The 16,284-nt window shown below is 38.1% G+C and overlaps 1 protein-coding gene and 3 non-coding genes across 4 annotated transcripts; all 4 read left to right on the forward strand.

Moving 5' to 3' along the window:
• Window positions 1-6,794: 6,794 nt before the first annotated feature.
• Window positions 6,795-11,811, forward strand: rpl37 (ribosomal protein L37). The gene is made up of 4 exons (XM_061733725.1): window positions 6,795-6,881; window positions 7,521-7,656; window positions 10,220-10,304; window positions 11,701-11,811. Exons 1-4 carry the CDS (start codon window positions 6,879-6,881, stop codon window positions 11,768-11,770), a joined length of 294 nt encoding a protein of 97 aa, XP_061589709.1. The 5' UTR covers window positions 6,795-6,878; the 3' UTR covers window positions 11,771-11,811.
• On the forward strand, window positions 7,372-7,451 carry LOC133455836 (small nucleolar RNA SNORD72). Its single transcript, XR_009783760.1, has one exon. It is a non-coding gene; the product is annotated as a small nucleolar RNA SNORD72 (small nucleolar RNA).
• LOC133455835 (small nucleolar RNA SNORD72) lies at window positions 7,860-7,940 on the forward strand. The gene has a single exon (XR_009783759.1). It is a non-coding gene; the product is annotated as a small nucleolar RNA SNORD72 (small nucleolar RNA).
• LOC133455834 (small nucleolar RNA SNORD72) lies at window positions 11,084-11,164 on the forward strand. Its single transcript, XR_009783758.1, has one exon. It is a non-coding gene; the product is annotated as a small nucleolar RNA SNORD72 (small nucleolar RNA).
• Window positions 11,812-16,284: the final 4,473 nt, after the last annotated feature.

Below are 16,284 nucleotides of genomic sequence, written 5' to 3' on the forward strand. Positions count from 1 at the left end.
AATAAGAATATTTGTCCTATTTCTAGTTAAAATGTTTCATTTTAGTAAAAAAAATCTTATTACACTTAAAACAAGATTCACTTTTCACCTGTTTCAAGTAGATTTTCACTTTAAATAAGTAGAGAAATCTGCCAGTGGAACAAGATTTTATAGCTTGTAATGAGAAGATAAATCTTGTCCCACTGGCAGATTTTTCTACTTATTTCAAGTGAAAAATTTACTTGAAACAGGTGAAAATTGTCAAATAAGTTATTTTTCTGGTGTTATTTTTCTGGTGATGTCTCTAAATGTTGAAATAGCAGTAAAACCACATTCATTGATGAAATGACATAAGGGATGGAAAGGAGGGATGGCAGTTTTACAGGGGGGATGATTTGGACCGTTTTTATTTCAGGGGGGGGGGGGTGATTTGGACCGTTTTTATTTCAGGGGGGATGATTTGGACCGTTTTTATTTCAGGGGGGATGATTTAGACCGTTTTTATTTCAGGGATGATGCCATCCCCCCTCATCCCCCCTCAATTCGAGTACTGAGCGTCTCCCACCACCCAGTTCACCCGAGGCGACCGAAATCTGCACGTACCATTAAACGGGGAGGATATTTAATCTTCACACGAAACACAACCCCCACAGCACCGTCGTGGCTTTTAATTGATGGGAATCAGCACCTGTCTTTGCATTCATATTACGGTATTTAACTGTATATATTTGTTGAGCACTGAACACAAAAATGGGGTTTTATGGTTTTGGTGTGCATCCCTCCACTTTTTTCAGGGGGGTGTAGATCCATAAATGTAAATAATTGATTGATATCTTTTATTTTTAACATAAGCACAAAAAAATGCATAAATAAAGAAATAAAACAGCAAAACAATAAATCAATAAAATAAAAAATAGCAATGATAATCACTAAATAATAAATGTTCCATCATAAACAAAGTAGACGAGAATTAATAAATATAATAGCAAATGTGTTATGCTCGAAAAAGGAAGTAGAACTAAAATGCATGAACTCCTGGCCCTCATTATCAAATATGAAAGAAAAGAAAAAACTTGACATAGTTAAAGATTGCACAAATTAATAGTAAGGATTTTATAATTATAAATTGTGATATACCCGAGTATTAATCCCTGTATTTATCTATATGTAAAAGCACCATTATTTACAATGTGAATTTATATTCAAACGTTTACAATCTTATTCATTACAAACATTCCTACTCAAAGATATTTCTACACACATTAAAGCATAGATGTACACATGTACACATTGTTTCTGTTCATATATGTAGAGATACATGCATTTCCACATACATAAATACACCCACAACCATACAAGTCCAGCCCCCCACCAACCCCCACCCAGCTGGCTCTACGTAGAAATTGTGCTGTTTGAAATTCTACCGTATCAAAAGCTTTTATTATTTAAGACTTTACATATAATGAATTGGTGTGTTCCAGATATCTGACTTTATAGTTTATTCTGATTGCTCTTTTTTGCAGAATAAGTTGTTTTTCCCCACACCTCTGCGCAGTAAGATAGGACCAGTGAACAGAACAGAGAGTGGAGTGATTTGTAATCTAATAAACGCCTTACTTGGGCTATTACAGAGATGCTTCTAGATATTTTAGTGCAGATGTATTTAATGTGAGATTTCTAGCAAATCTTGTTATTTATTATTACCCCAAGGAATTTAATTTCCTGTACTCTTTCTAACCCCCCCATCTGTACCTGTGCAAGATCATTTATTATTCTATTACCAAATATCATGTATTTTGTCTTGCTCAGATTTAATGAAAGCTTGTTTTTGTCAAACCAGTGTTTAATTTTTATGAATTCGGATGTAATGGTGTCCAAAAGTTCCTGTAAATTCTCACCATATCCAATTATATTTGTGTAATCTGCAAATAAGATAAATGTGAGTATTTGTCTTGTATATGTCATTCATGTACATGATGAAAAATTTCGGACCCAACACCGACCCTTGTGGTAAGCCACACACAATGTCCAAACATCTTTACTGATGATCTCCCATTTTCAAAAATTGCATCCTGTTTTTTAAATAACTTCTCACCCACTTTTGTGCCATTCCGCTGATCCCATAAAGTTCTAATTTATTGATTCATATTTCATGATCTATTGTATTAAGGTCTGGAGGCTGATGCACAACTAAAAAAGACTTGGTAAAACAGGTGCGTTGGAGTAGGTAGGAGTGAATCAAGGAAAAAGGGGTCTCCCGCACACTGTTAAGTCAAATGCAAAAAACTTTAATAAGGTAAACAAACAACGTTTCGGTCCACAGGACCTTTCTCAAGCAGAGATTTTTTTTTAAAAAGAAGAAATTATCTATTGTATCAAATGCTTTTTTTAGATCAATGAACATCCCGATAGCATATTTCTTTCTTTCTAGGGAATTTGTGATTTCTTCTATTAGTTCAATCAATGCTTGTGATGTCAATCGATTATTTCTGAATCCATATTGATTATCTGAGAGTAGGCTTTGTTTTTCTATGAAATTGTCTAATGTGTTATTGAAAACTTTTTCCAGAATTCTTGAGAACTGTGGGAGAAGAGAAACAGGTCTGCAATTTGTGAAATGGTGCTTATCTCCAGTTTTGTACAGAGGAATAACTTTGGCTCTTTTTATTTTATTAGGAAATTGACCGGTTTGTAAGGATAAAGTAAAGATATGCATTAATCATCCCCCAGCAGCTAATCCACAGCTTGGATTGCTGTGCTCCCTCCTCTTCCCTCTGCTGACCCAGAACTGCACACCGTCATTCAGCTCCAACACAACCTACAACCTCTTCATAAAGTTTGCTGACGACACAACTGTGGTGGGTCGCATCAACAACGCAGATGAGACCAATTACAGGAGTGAGGTGACCAGGCTGGCCGTGGTGCAAGGACAATAATCTCCACCTGAATGTGGAGAAGACCAAAGAGATTATTCTGGACTTCAGGAGAGTGCACAACCAGCACACTCCACTAACCATCTACGGTGCTGCAGTGGAGAGGGTGAGCAGCACCAAGTTCCTGGGTGTGCACATCTCTGAAGACCTGTCCTGCAGCCACAACACCACATCACTGGCCAACTACTACGTCCTCAGTAAACTGGGAAGAGCAGCAGGTCATGCACACCTCAGAGACACATTGAGAGCATCTTTTTGAGCTGCATCACTGTGTGGTACGGCGCCTGCACAGTGTCCTGCTGCAGGACTCTGCAGCGCAATAGTGAGAGCAGCTGAGAAGATCATTGGCGTCTCTCTCCGCCCCCTTCTGGACATTTATAACAGACGCATCACCAGCAAAGCCACCAGGATTGCATGTGACCCCACCCACCCATCTCACAGCCTCTTCAGCCTGCTGCCATCAGAGAGGAGACTGCGCAGTCTCTGGGCCAAATCCAGCAGGCTCAAGGAGTCAGGAGACTCAACTCCCTCCCTGCTCTACCGTCACTCCGTCCTTTGTCCCCTACTACAGATTAGGACTGAACCCCCCAAGAACTCAGGGACTGCACATTTCACTTTCCCCTATTTGCGCTACCTCACCTATTTATATACTTATTTAAAATCTATTCCCCTCCTATTTTATTTCATCATGTAAATATTATAAATATTCAAATTTTGTTGGTTTCTTTTTAATTACTGTGGACTGTTTATTTTTAGTTTTTTATTATTATTATTTATTCTTCTATTTTATTACTTGTATTTTGCAACGTGGGTAAGAGAGGACTGTTATTTCATTGTGCTGTTTGTTGAACATAGCATATAAATAAAAATAAAACTTGAAACTGGAAACTTAATGTTTTGGAAATCCCATGAATTACCTTTTTTACTATTTTCATACCTAGTTCATTATAGTCATTATAGACATCTTGTTTTTTCACTTATTAACAAATGTCTATAATCTCCTTCTCCTCTACAGGCTTCAGGAACATAGTGCTTGCATTTCTATCCATTAGATCCGTGATTCCCAACCCCCGGTCCCCGGACCGGTACCGGGCCGTAGAGCCGTTACTACTGGGCCGTGAAATGGCTTGTGTTCCGATCATAATTAGGGCTGCAACGATTCGTCGACGTTGTCGACAAAAAGCGATAATCAAAATTGTCGGCAATTTTCACCAGACGTGTTTTTCCCAATGGAGTGAGGCATCTCACTTCACTTTAACTCATACAATCTTTGCCGAGAGCCGCGCTGCACACAGCTCAGCGCAGCTTTTTTTAGGGCCCGAGCACCTTCAGTGCGAAGGCCCTATTGTATCTGTAGGAATTTTTTTTCTTTCTTTCTTTTTTCTTCTGACGAAAGGAGGGCCTTTTTGCCCCCCTAAACGTGCCTAAAAAGTCACCAAATTTTGCACGCAAACCAGGCCTGGCGAAAAATTTGATATTTAATGGTTTACATTAATGGGCGTGGCAAAAAGGCTCAACAGCGCCCCCCGGAAAAGTTTGTGTCTCAAGCCCCATGATACGGTTTGACCTACATGCACGAAAATCGGTACACACCTGTATCATGGCACAACTTAAAGAAAAGTCTCTTGGAGTCATGCGCGAAACCGAACAGGATGTCGGCCATTTTGAATTAATCGTGTCATTTTGGCGAAATTCATGCCATTCCTTCGGCAGTTAATACAGCCCGAACCGTAACGTGCCACCAAGTGTGTTATACATCAAAACGTGCGTCTCAATCCTCCGACACCACGCATTACTTTTCTCTTTCAAAGCGTTACCTTGGCGACGCTAGACGCCAAAAAGCGCGCCCACCCTTCATCTGATTGATTCAGACCGAAAAAACTTTGCGCCTCAAGCCCCATAATACGGTTTGACGTACATGAACGAAAATCGGTACACACCTGTATCATGTCGCAACTTAAAGAAAAGTCTCTTGGCGCCATGGCCGAAACTGAACAGGAAGTCGGGGATTTTTTACATTCTGAATTAATGGCGTAATTTTGGAGCAATATATGCCATTCCTTCGAGAATTAATATGGCCCGAACCGTAACGTGCACCCAGGTGTGTTATACATCAAAATGTGCGTCTCCACCCTGCGACTACACGCATTACTTTTCTCTTTCAAAAGTGTTACCGTGGCGACGCTAGACGCCAAAAAGCGCGCCCCCCTTCATCTGATTGGTCAATATTTGATAGTTCTCCAAAAGTCATCAAATTTAGCATGCAAGCCAGGTCTGGCGATAAATTTGATATTTCATGGTTTGCATTAATGGGCGTGTCCTAACGGCTCAACAGCGCCCCCTAGAATACTTTTCTCTGCCATAACTTTTGAATGGTTTGACATAAAGAGTCGTGGGTGCTGTCATCAGACTCTGTATGGAGTCCTTGACCTTCATTGGCTTGAATTAGCCCCGCCCCTTCTTCTGATTGGTTGTCCCCTTTTTCTGCTATAACTTTTGAATGGTTTGACATAGGAAGTTGTGGGTGGTGTAATTTCTGATATGCTTATGGGGGGCGGTGGCCGTGAGTGCGAGGGCCCGTTCATCGCTGCTTGCAGCTTTAATTTTTTTTTTTTTTTTTTTTGCGTCTCAGCGCAGCTGCAGGTAACAAAACTTCAAAAGTTCGGGAGCATTTTAGCCTGGATACGGCGAATAAAAAGAAGACTTGCAAGGTTTGCAAAGGAGACCTTGCTTATCACGGGAGCACGTTGGTAATGCACGAGCATTTGAATAGAAAGCACCTCGGACAGTTGAACGAAACGGACTCGCCTTGGTAAGATATTAAGCGTATTTTGGCTTTAAAAGAGAGCTTTAACGTTATGCCTGACTGTGCCTGACAAAAGTATTTTAAATTAAATGCATGCAGACCGATGAAGAGCCACCATGGACCCCTTTCTGCAAAAGAAGCAGACCTGTTCCTGCAACAGACGACTGCCCTCACTGATCAATACTGCAGATGCAGATCTGTGATATGAGCAGCTCTCCATGGTTGATGGTGACGGGTTTCAACAAATGATGCACCAGTTCAACCCAGAGAACGTCCTGCCATCCAGAACCCATTTCACCCACTTGATGGAGAAAAAATACGAGACGTTTTATTTTATTTTATCATTTATTTTTTATATAACACAATTGCCTGTCCTTAAAAAATGAAAAATAATGGACAGAGGTTTATTTATTTATGGATTTATGTCTATACTGACTGATCACTGTGCCTGTCCTTGGTTTTTTATTTACTTTTTGTATGAACAGCAGCAAAGTTGAATAAAATATCTATTTTTCATTGAAGTACCCATCTTTCTCGTGTTTATTATCATTTGCCACATAATTAAAGCAACCTCATGCTAAATTTAAGAAAAAAATACTAATTATCCGATTAGTCGATTAATCGTTTCAATAATCGGTGACTAGTTGACTATTAAAATAGTCGTTAGTTGCAGCCCTATTTAAAATGCGTTGTTTTTTTCTAAAATGTTTATTAAAATTGACATAAATTATCAACCGGTCCATGAGATTTTTCTTTATACTTCTGCTGGTCCTTGGCACAAAAAAGGTTGGGAATCCCTGCTCTAGACACACACAGGTGCTGCATTCAGAGTTTATACCATGGTTTATACAGGCTCGTTACCGCTCTGCATAAGTCTAGGTAGGTGGCTCCCAGGTCCTAGTGTCCCACCTGTCACATATCTGTAGGTCGGCGTTTTGACCAAGCACACATCTGTTCCGAGGGGTCTCTTCTTACTATTGTTTTCATCATAATCTTTACTTAGATTAAAAGAACAATGTATTAAATTGAGAAATATAAAAACCAACATAGATTTATTACTTGTGCTTCCTGTTTGTGTGTTACTCAGGAAGCAGCACGGACTGATTTGAGGGAGCACCAGCCGCGCTTCCGGTCTCTTTCCCGTCGGCCGCCGGAGCAACATGGTGAGAAGCAGCGCTGCGGAGACAAATCTCCCAACATCGGCGTCAGGCGCCGCTTATCTGACACGGAATCCGCCTATTATGTTACTGGATTAACATTTATACACATTAAAGTGATTATTTTTAAGATGAAACATTGTTTTCATCATAAACTTGAGTTTTTACTCCATTCATCCAGCACTTGGTTGCTACCATTAGCATTGAGATTTCCTCTTTGACAAATGTGAAAAATGTGTACTTTAACCAAAGAAAGCCTGGCTAACTTAAACTTTACATTGAAACCATTTAGTTTGCAGCCAAATTATAGTTTTTGGTCAGTATATGATAATGGGAGGTAATGCTAAGCTACGTGTTAACCCGCTGCTGTAAGTGTTTATTTATTTAAATTCAGTCACTTTAACTTCACGCCTGTAACAATTAAGCTATATTTAAGCAAGGTTACAATACAGGTTACAATCTGTTCTGAGTCAAAGGGGAGTCAGTATTGAGTTGAGTCTTGTCAGTGATGTCTCTAAACACAAATGTCTGAACAAATGACTTTCTGTGATTCTTCCTTTTTATCTGAGACAAGACCACGTGTTCGAGGTTTAACTCTGTTTCAGTGAATTGTTTCTGACCCCTGGTGTTTCTTTCACTTCTCAGACGAAGGGAACATCATCTTTCGGCAAGCGCCGCAACAAGACGCACACCTTGTGCCGTCGCTGCGGCTCCAAGGCTTATCACCTGCAGAAGTCCAGCTGCGGCAAGTGTGGCTACCCCGAGAAGCGCAAGAGGAAGTGTGAGTACCCACATGTTGTTCTGGGACTGTTTTCAGACCAAAATAGTATTAAAAACATAATAAAGACTAAGGATTTGGGGACAGAGAGCCACACTACGATGATGATGATTTTACTAAAAATACATACGGTATTTGGTTGTGTAATGTAGACATGACAGCTGAACAACATACAGTATCTACTTTCAGTAATAAAAAAACAGTGCCACTTACCAATGATTGTGAAAATAAAAATGTCTGAACATATGAGGTTCCTTTGATATCAGTTACTTTCTCTGAGGTAAGTGGCACTGTAAGGCAAGGACAACTAAATGGAGACTGTCCTTTGGTTGTTTATTTGGATTGCCATCATTTGAGCGCCTTTGTGTATATTTTGCAGTTTTTACTTTTTCTTTTCAAACAAATACATGTGTTGCTCTCTAAAAAGGCATAACAACCCGTAGCTGATTTATGAAGTCAAACTGTTGCTTTTTTTTTCATGAACAGTTAAAATTGATCTATTGTGGTCGTCTCACACAGGATCTTAGACGTCTCAAACTTTAAATCTGTTGGTACTTCAACGAACTTTAAAAGAAAATAGAAGTAGTTTATTTGGTCGATCAGTTTCCATTGATAAATACTTAGCATTTCATTCCCTTTTGTAGGAAAGAAATAATAAAAAAGAAGTAAGGAATAAACTGACCAAAAGGTGTAGGTTGAAGCCTAAGCTAAGCCTACCCTTTTCAACTTTGTTTACTTCATAGTACTACTACTGTACTAATACAACAAGGACAAACAATCTACAACAAAAAAACAGCAAAGTGAACACGCATGCAAAACAAGAAGGAAGATAAATATGACAGAAGAAACTAGTAAAAAAAAACAAACAGAAGACGGATCTCTCAATCTCAATAGTGAAAACAAAAGACCAATCATTACATTTTTTGGTATATAGATATTATTATTACAACTGTGTGTGTGTGTATATGTATATGTTATGTATCACACTAATGTTCTGTATCTTTCGATTATATTGGATTTATACATCGTTTTAAATGTATTTATTGAACTACAGTTTTTTTAATTCATTGTTTAGGCTGTTCCATATTTTAACTCCTGCAACCGATATGCATCTGTCTTTAGTATTTATCCTAGTTTTGGTTCTATAATATATGGCAGTGCCTCTCGGGTCGTACCGGCTGTCTCTAGCCTGGAACAGACTCTGTATACAGGATGGAAAGAGATGGTTGTGTGCCTTATACATTAGGAGTGCAGTGTTTAATTCAACTATGTCAATTAATTTTAAGGATTTGAGTTCAATAAACAGTGAGTTTGTAGGCGAATAATAATCAGACTTGCTAACAGTTCTGATGGCTTTCTTCTGAAGTAAATAGATTGGGTTTATTACCGTTTTATAGTTGTTCCCCCAGACTTCAGCACAATAATTAATGTGTGAGAGTACGAGGGAATATAATCTGGTGACAAGTTGTGTTTTTTACCAATTGCTCTTCTATACTACAGTTTTTCAACCTCCTGACTTAATGTTTGTTTTCTTTACTACCATTCAGTACAGCTTGAATTCAATTAGGGTCTGGAGTTGTACAATGTCGTTATCACTAAAAAAAAAAGTGGCGAGATTAACATGGATCCTTAAAGGGGGAAAACACATGTTGTTCTAGGACTGTTTTCCCACAAACGGATTTGGGGACAGAGTCACATTGCAATGATAATCTGGACACACTTGTTGCTGTAATCTGGCGACAAGTTGTTTTTTTTTTTACAAATTGCCCTTCTATACTAGTTTTTCAACCTCCTGATTTAATGTTTGTTTACATTACTGCCACTAAGGCCCCGTTTACATGTAGCAAAAACGGTGGCGTTTTCATGCGTTTTGGCCGTTCGTTTACACGAAAACGAAGCTCAAAGTCACCAAAAACAATCATTTCTGAAAACTCCGGCCAAAGTGGAGATTTTCAAAAACTCAGTTTTCACGTTTGCTTGTAAACGGAGGGAAACTGACATTTAGGCTTCAGAACGTCACATTATGCAACAGAAACGTCACCAGCATCATGAGTGCGACCTGTGTTTACAATTTGTTTGGCCACCGTCAATATTTTCTTGTATTTTACCTGTTTTATAGTCTAAAGTCACACTTAAAAGTAACTCCACTTCTCTGTCACTCCAAACGGCTTACAGCTTCAATTAAATTAGGAACTGGGGCTGTACAATATCGTTATCACTATATCAACCTGTGCAAGATGGCGATCTGGATGCTGATGTACATTAATACTATTGCAGGGTGCATTTATTTAATTTAGAAAAAAATAATCTGTTACTGAATTACATTTAGTGTGGGTGGCTGCATGCGTACGCTATTTAGTGTCGGGGTGGATCTTGGCAGAAAGACGCCATTCAGTAATGCATTGCAAAATGTGTTGAGCATGATACAGTGTTTGACCTTTTGGAGTTTTGACTGTTATTTTACTTGTTGCCGTTTACTTGCAGATGTTATTGGACAGTTTACCATCTATTTGCTTCATAAAAGATCGCCGGACTGCTTTTATATTAATAAACATTTGTATTTCAGACAACTGGAGTGCTAAAGCCAAGAGGAGGAACACCACTGGCACTGGCCGTCTGAGACACCTGAAGGTCGTCTACCGCAGATTCAGGTGAGGTGTACGGATGAAACATGGTCAAAATAAATATGAGCACAGGTTCAGGTTATTTGTCTGGGATATGGAACACTTTACTTTTAATGCCATAAATACAAATTTCCTTATTTAAGATTATTTAATTGATTACATTTTAGATTGAAATGTTTGCGAGAAAAGAGTAAGCTTTATGTCAGATTTTGATATTTTTCCGGTCTGTTGTGGTTTCAAAAACTGTTAATAAACTAGATAAAGTTAAAGCCCCAACTAAATAAACTTTGGTATAATTTTTGTGGAAGGTTTACAGACCAAGAATTAAATCTACTGTTTTTTAGCTTAGGTTGAAGCCTAAGCTAAGCCTACCCTTTTCAACTTTGTTTACTTCATAGTACTACTACTGTACTGATACAACAAGGACAAACAATCTACAACAATAAAACAGCAAAATAAACACATACAAAACAAGAAGGAAGAAAAATATAAATATGACATATGAATATATAAATCTACTCTGCTATTTTGTTAGTTGATCTGAAAGTATCTAATACAAAAACCTTTAGCCAAGAAACTAAACAAACCAAATACCTGAGCCATGGCTGTGTAGGTGACATCATTGGCTTCATGTGGATCCAACCAAGACAATACAAGCGTTTACATTTGGGAAACCCAACTTAGAACTAAGTGTGAATTTTGTTAATCAGATATAAAAAAAAAAAAAAAAATTGGCTGTGTAATGTAGACGTGACAGCTGAACAACATAAAGTATCTCTACTTTCAGTAATAAAAAAAAACAGTGCCACTTACCAATGATGTTGAAAATATAAATGTCTGAACATATGAGGTTCCTTTGATATCAGTTACTTTCTCTGAGGTAAGTGGCACTGTAAGGCAAGGACAACTAAATGGAGACTGTCCTTTGGTTTTTTTTTATTTGGATTGGATTTGAGCACCTTGTGTGTATATTTTGCAGTTTTTACTTTTTCTTTTCAAACAAATACATGTGTTGATCTCTAAAAAGGCATAAAAACCCGTAGCTGATTTATGAAGTCAAACTGTTGCTTTTTTTTTTAATGAACAGTTAAAATGTATTTATTTGGTCGTCTCACACAGGATCTTAGACGTCTCAAACTTTGAATCTGTTGGTACTTCAACGAACTTTAAAAGAAAATGGAATCGTCACTTACATTTTGTATCCCTTTTATACATACAACTCTGACTCTAACAGGGTAACATACGACATTGGGTGTGAAGTTTGCAGTAGGAAAATGAGACAAAGCTCATTCTGACCCGTTTTCATACACACTTTCTCGCGAGAGTGCATGCAAGATTTTGATTGGTCCAGGTGTTATTTTAGGCAGGGTTACTTTTAGTAGGTGTGATTCAGCACTGACATGTTTTTTCTTGTATTTCCCAGAAATGGATTCCGGGAAGGCACCACCCCCAAACCCAGACGCGCCGCAGTGGCTGCTTCCAGCTCATCCTAAGAGACACATTTGTGATTAAATAAACGTAATGTTTAACAGAAGGATCAATCTTGTTTCTTAATTTTGTTTTTCAATTTAATTTCTTTTTTTAAGACATTGTCTTACCGTGAACGGCCAGAGACTCAATGCGTTAAAGTTCTAAAGTCATATTCTGTTTTTCCACTTGGTTAAAAAAAAAAAGTGAAACAGTTTGGTTTGTGTCAAAATGAAAAAAAAAATGGAATAAAGATTTCACGAAACAAGTCGTCAGAGACAAGATGGTGTCCTGTATGCGTTCATACGGGGGATGTTTCACTGAAGAAATGCTGCAAAAGTCAACTTTTGAGCAAAAAGATAAGTTAGAGGAACAGCTGACGGCAAAGTTTCAAGCTTGTGAATGTGGATGCTCAAAAAGAAAAAAGTGTTATACATTTATACCTAAAGAGTGTGAGGCATGACTTTTCAGTTTAGTGGATGACATGTGAAGTGTTTCCAAAACACTTATTTTTAAATTTAAAGTCAGGGCTACAAAAATTGACCCCCCTCAAATAAAGAGATACCTCCCAATAAGCTTGCACAGTACATATTTAGCTGTTTTCTACTGATGTGCTGACATGTTTCTTCTATGCAACTAAATTTAGTGCAACTCAGATTTTTCTTTCAGTAAAGAGAATGTCTCCTTTATTTTCTAGGCTGTATAACAGGTTAAAATGGTGAAACTACCACCACATTGTTTTACAGATTTATGTTTCCACTCCTAAATACACATCTCACATTTAAACCAGGTGGTCCTGTTTGGGTGTTCTCAGATCTGAAACATTTCCACAGAAGACTGGGGTTGATGTTTATTTTGGATAGCAGCTTTCTCTCGTCAGCCCTCCTATCTACTTAAAGTTGAACGCTCTCCTGATGAAAATCTCTTATGAACTGGTCTTTGTTGGTTCACCACTCCTGTAGAAAGAAATGCAGTTTTAAATGTAATGTATTTTTACTCCCTAAAGCTTTGATTAAGAAGTCCAACTGTGTTTTTGTAATCCTACCCAGCCTAAGCAACGATTCTATGATCTCTCCAGACATACTTAAATTGGGATGTGAATTGTTGGGACTGAGTGTACAGATAAAGTTATGTACAAATGCAGACAGCCAGGCTCAGTTTTCATCCCACTGATTAAAAGCACCATTGGTTCTGCAGAAATGTGCCTAATTTCTGCTCTGATGAATGAATTATTTTTTTCCTAGTCCTTAAACTTTCATGCATCATTTTTAGCGTCTTTTTGAAACAAAAGATGTAACAGATGCCACTGTTCTTTAATGAGCACGTGTTTTCATTTACAAGATAACTGGTGTATTTTAATACCATATCTTTTGTTCAAACACATCTCAGAATTAACAGCTTCAGGGTCAGATATCCAGTGTTTTCAGATTGGTCCTTCAAATCAAAAGCAATCAAAAGTCTTAAATCACTGAGGTAGTTTGCTGTCTAGTTTGTGCTTTACTGACTAAGGTCAGTAATGAAACCCATCCCCATCCCTGCTGAATGTCTTGGACAGAATTATAGTAAATACAAAGGGAGCTCCTTTGTATTGTCAGATTGACTGTAGCCTTATTGACTTAAAAAATACAGCTGCAAGACAAATGGCTTCATGTGGATCCAAACAAGACTAAATATTTATTGAGCCCCAAACCATGCTGGATACTTCTCAGATGATGAATCTAAAGAAGTTAGTTTACAAATGAGTCAAACGGCTGAATTTTATAGCCAAAACTAGAAAAGCTTCAGGTGTTACTGTGGAGAAAAAATTGGTGGAGGAACTGTCTAAAGGAGGATAAAGTTCACAATGGTGTACTAAAAAAACTATAAAATGCATCATTTAACTACTATCCCAAATTTTTCTTGCCAGTTTTGTCCAACTTGGTTTCACAAGTCGTGAAAAAAACAACTGTACAACAGCTTTTCCAACCAAGTTTCCTTTTTTTTTTCTTTCTCTCTGATTTCTGGTGCTGGACCTTATTCTTTCAGTAAAGGTAAATGTATCTCTTGGGTGATCTGGTGCAACCTCCCACCTCAGTCTGGTGTCAATCACAGATAAGCACAGATAGTTTGTACAAGGGGCAGTGTTTCTCAACATTTTTCTGCTGCAGCGTTTCTCTGCTTAGCACTGCCAAAACACTCCTCCACCTCTCTGAGGGGTGTTTCTGTTGCAGCCTCCTAGTTTTTCCCACTTGTAATTCCACCACCTTCATCACAGGTTATCTGTGTTATTTTTTACATTGCTTACAAGAGGATGTGGTTTAATAAAAATGTTTAGAAATGATTTTTGAAATATTTCCACAGCCTTTCACAAATAAGATTCATGTCCCCACAAATCCAACTCCATTTCACTCCACTTGGGGAGTGGTAGCCTGGTGGTTGCAGACGGGGTCTGGAGGACCCCGGTTCAAGCCCCTGAATCGCAACTGAGGTCAACCACCTTGAGCCCCTGAGCAAGGCCCTTAACCCTTACTGCTCCCTGGGCGCTGTGCAAATGGCAGCCCACTTCTCCTAGTTTGACTAGAGATGGGTTAAATGCAGAGAATAAATCTCCCCATTGTGGGATTACTAGGGGAAAATGTATTTATTATAAACGTCTTCTAAAAAAATCCAATCTGGATGCTACAACACTTAGTAACTATAGGCCAATATCAAATCTGCCATTTTTGGGGAAAATCATTGAAAAGGTCGTTTTCCAGCAAATCCATGCTTTTATGATGCAAAACAACCTTTTTATTGATTTCAGTCTGGATTTCGGCCACACCACAGCACTGAGACTGTACTCATCAAAGTCTTAAATGATATTCATCTGAATAATGATGCAGGCAAATCCTCTGTTCTGGTATTATTGGATCTCAGTGCTGCATTCGACACAGTTGATCATAACATTCTTCTCAGCAGACTGGAAAAGTGGGTGGGACTTACCGGCACTGTGCTTCAATGGTTTAAATCTTACTTGCAAGATAGGGCCTTTTTTGTGTCAATTGGAAACCATGAGTCTGAGAGAACCAAGATCACATGTGGGGTTCCTCAAGGGTCCATTCTCGGACCGCTTCTATTCAACATCTATATGCTACCGCTAGCTCAGATTATGGAACATCACAATATTTCATACCATACTTATGCCGATGACACACAGCTCTATATTTCAGTGTCACCACATGACTACAGTCCCCTGATCTCATTGAGTAACTGTATTCACCAAATCAATGAGTGGATGTGCCAGAATTTTCTCCAGCTAAATGCAGAAAAGACAGAGGTGATCATTTTTTACCCTAAAAATGAAAGGGAAAAATCAGTTCACTTTGGCTCCATGTCATTGACAGCTACAAATCAAGCCAGAAACCCGGGTGAAATTAGTCAGTCAGACCTGAACTTCAACAGCCATCTAAAGTTTATCACTAAATCTGCCTATTACCACCTGAAAAACATTGCTAGAATTAAGGGTATTCTGTCTAAACAAGACATGGAAAAACGTATTCATGCATTCATTTTCAGTAGGTTGGATTATTGCAATGGCATCTTTACAAGCCTTAACAAGAAATCTATCAGGCAGCTGCAGCTGATCCAGAACGCTGCTGCCAGAGTCCTAACAAACACCAGGAAACTGGACCATATTACACCGGTCATGAAATCACTACACTGGCTTCCAGTGAGTCAAAGGATCAAGTTTAAAATCTTACTGCTGGTTTACAAAGACCTGAATGGTCTTGGACCAGAATACTTGATCTGTTAGTTCCTATGAAGCTCCCAGACCCCTGAGGTTCATCTGGATCTGGTTTGTTGTGGTTCCAGAACCAGAACCAAGCAAGGTGAGGCAGCGTTCAGTTATTCTGCTCCTCACCGGTGGAACAAACTTCCTGTAGACCTGAGGTCTGCTGCAACTGTCAGCTCCTTTAAATCAGGCCTAAAAACATTACTGTGTACTGAAGCTAGGGTTGCCACCCGTCCCGTAAAATACGGAATTGTCCTTTATTTGAGAAAAAAATGTTGCGTCCCGTATTGAACTAATACGGGACACGATTTGTACTGTATTTTCATTAACTTTTACACCATATTCTAGTTGAATTATTGAAATAAATTAACTTTTACACCATATTCTAGTTGAATTATTGAAATAAATTAACTTTTACACCATATTCTAGTTGAATTATTGAAATAAATTAACTTTTACACCATATTCTAGTTGAATTATTGAAATAAATTAACTTTTACACCATATTCTAGTTGAATTATTGAAATAAATTAACCTTTACACCATATTCTAGTTGAATTATTGAAATAAATTAACTTTTACACCATATTCTAGTTGAATTATTGAAATAAATTAACTTTTACACCATATTCTAGTTGAATTATTGAAATAAATTAACTTTTACACCATATTCTAGTTGAATTATTGAAATAAATTAACTTTTACACCATATTCTTCACCTGTAGGCTATATTCTACATCTTGGCTGATGTGGACATATAGCACAGGCTATTTCAGTTGCTAGTATGGT

This window comes from Cololabis saira, chromosome 11 (genome assembly GCF_033807715.1).
Source record: "Cololabis saira isolate AMF1-May2022 chromosome 11, fColSai1.1, whole genome shotgun sequence".
NCBI classification, from domain to species: Eukaryota; Metazoa; Chordata; class Actinopteri; order Beloniformes; family Belonidae; genus Cololabis; species Cololabis saira.

Coding starts and splice junctions, on each gene's coding strand:
- rpl37 (XM_061733725.1), top strand. Junction 7,657..10,219: donor CGAGAAGCGCAAGAGGAAGT/GTGAGTACCCAC, acceptor TTTGTATTTCAG/ACAACTGGAGTGCTAAAGCC. Junction 10,305..11,700: donor GTCGTCTACCGCAGATTCAG/GTGAGGTGTACG, acceptor TGTATTTCCCAG/AAATGGATTCCGGGAAGGCA.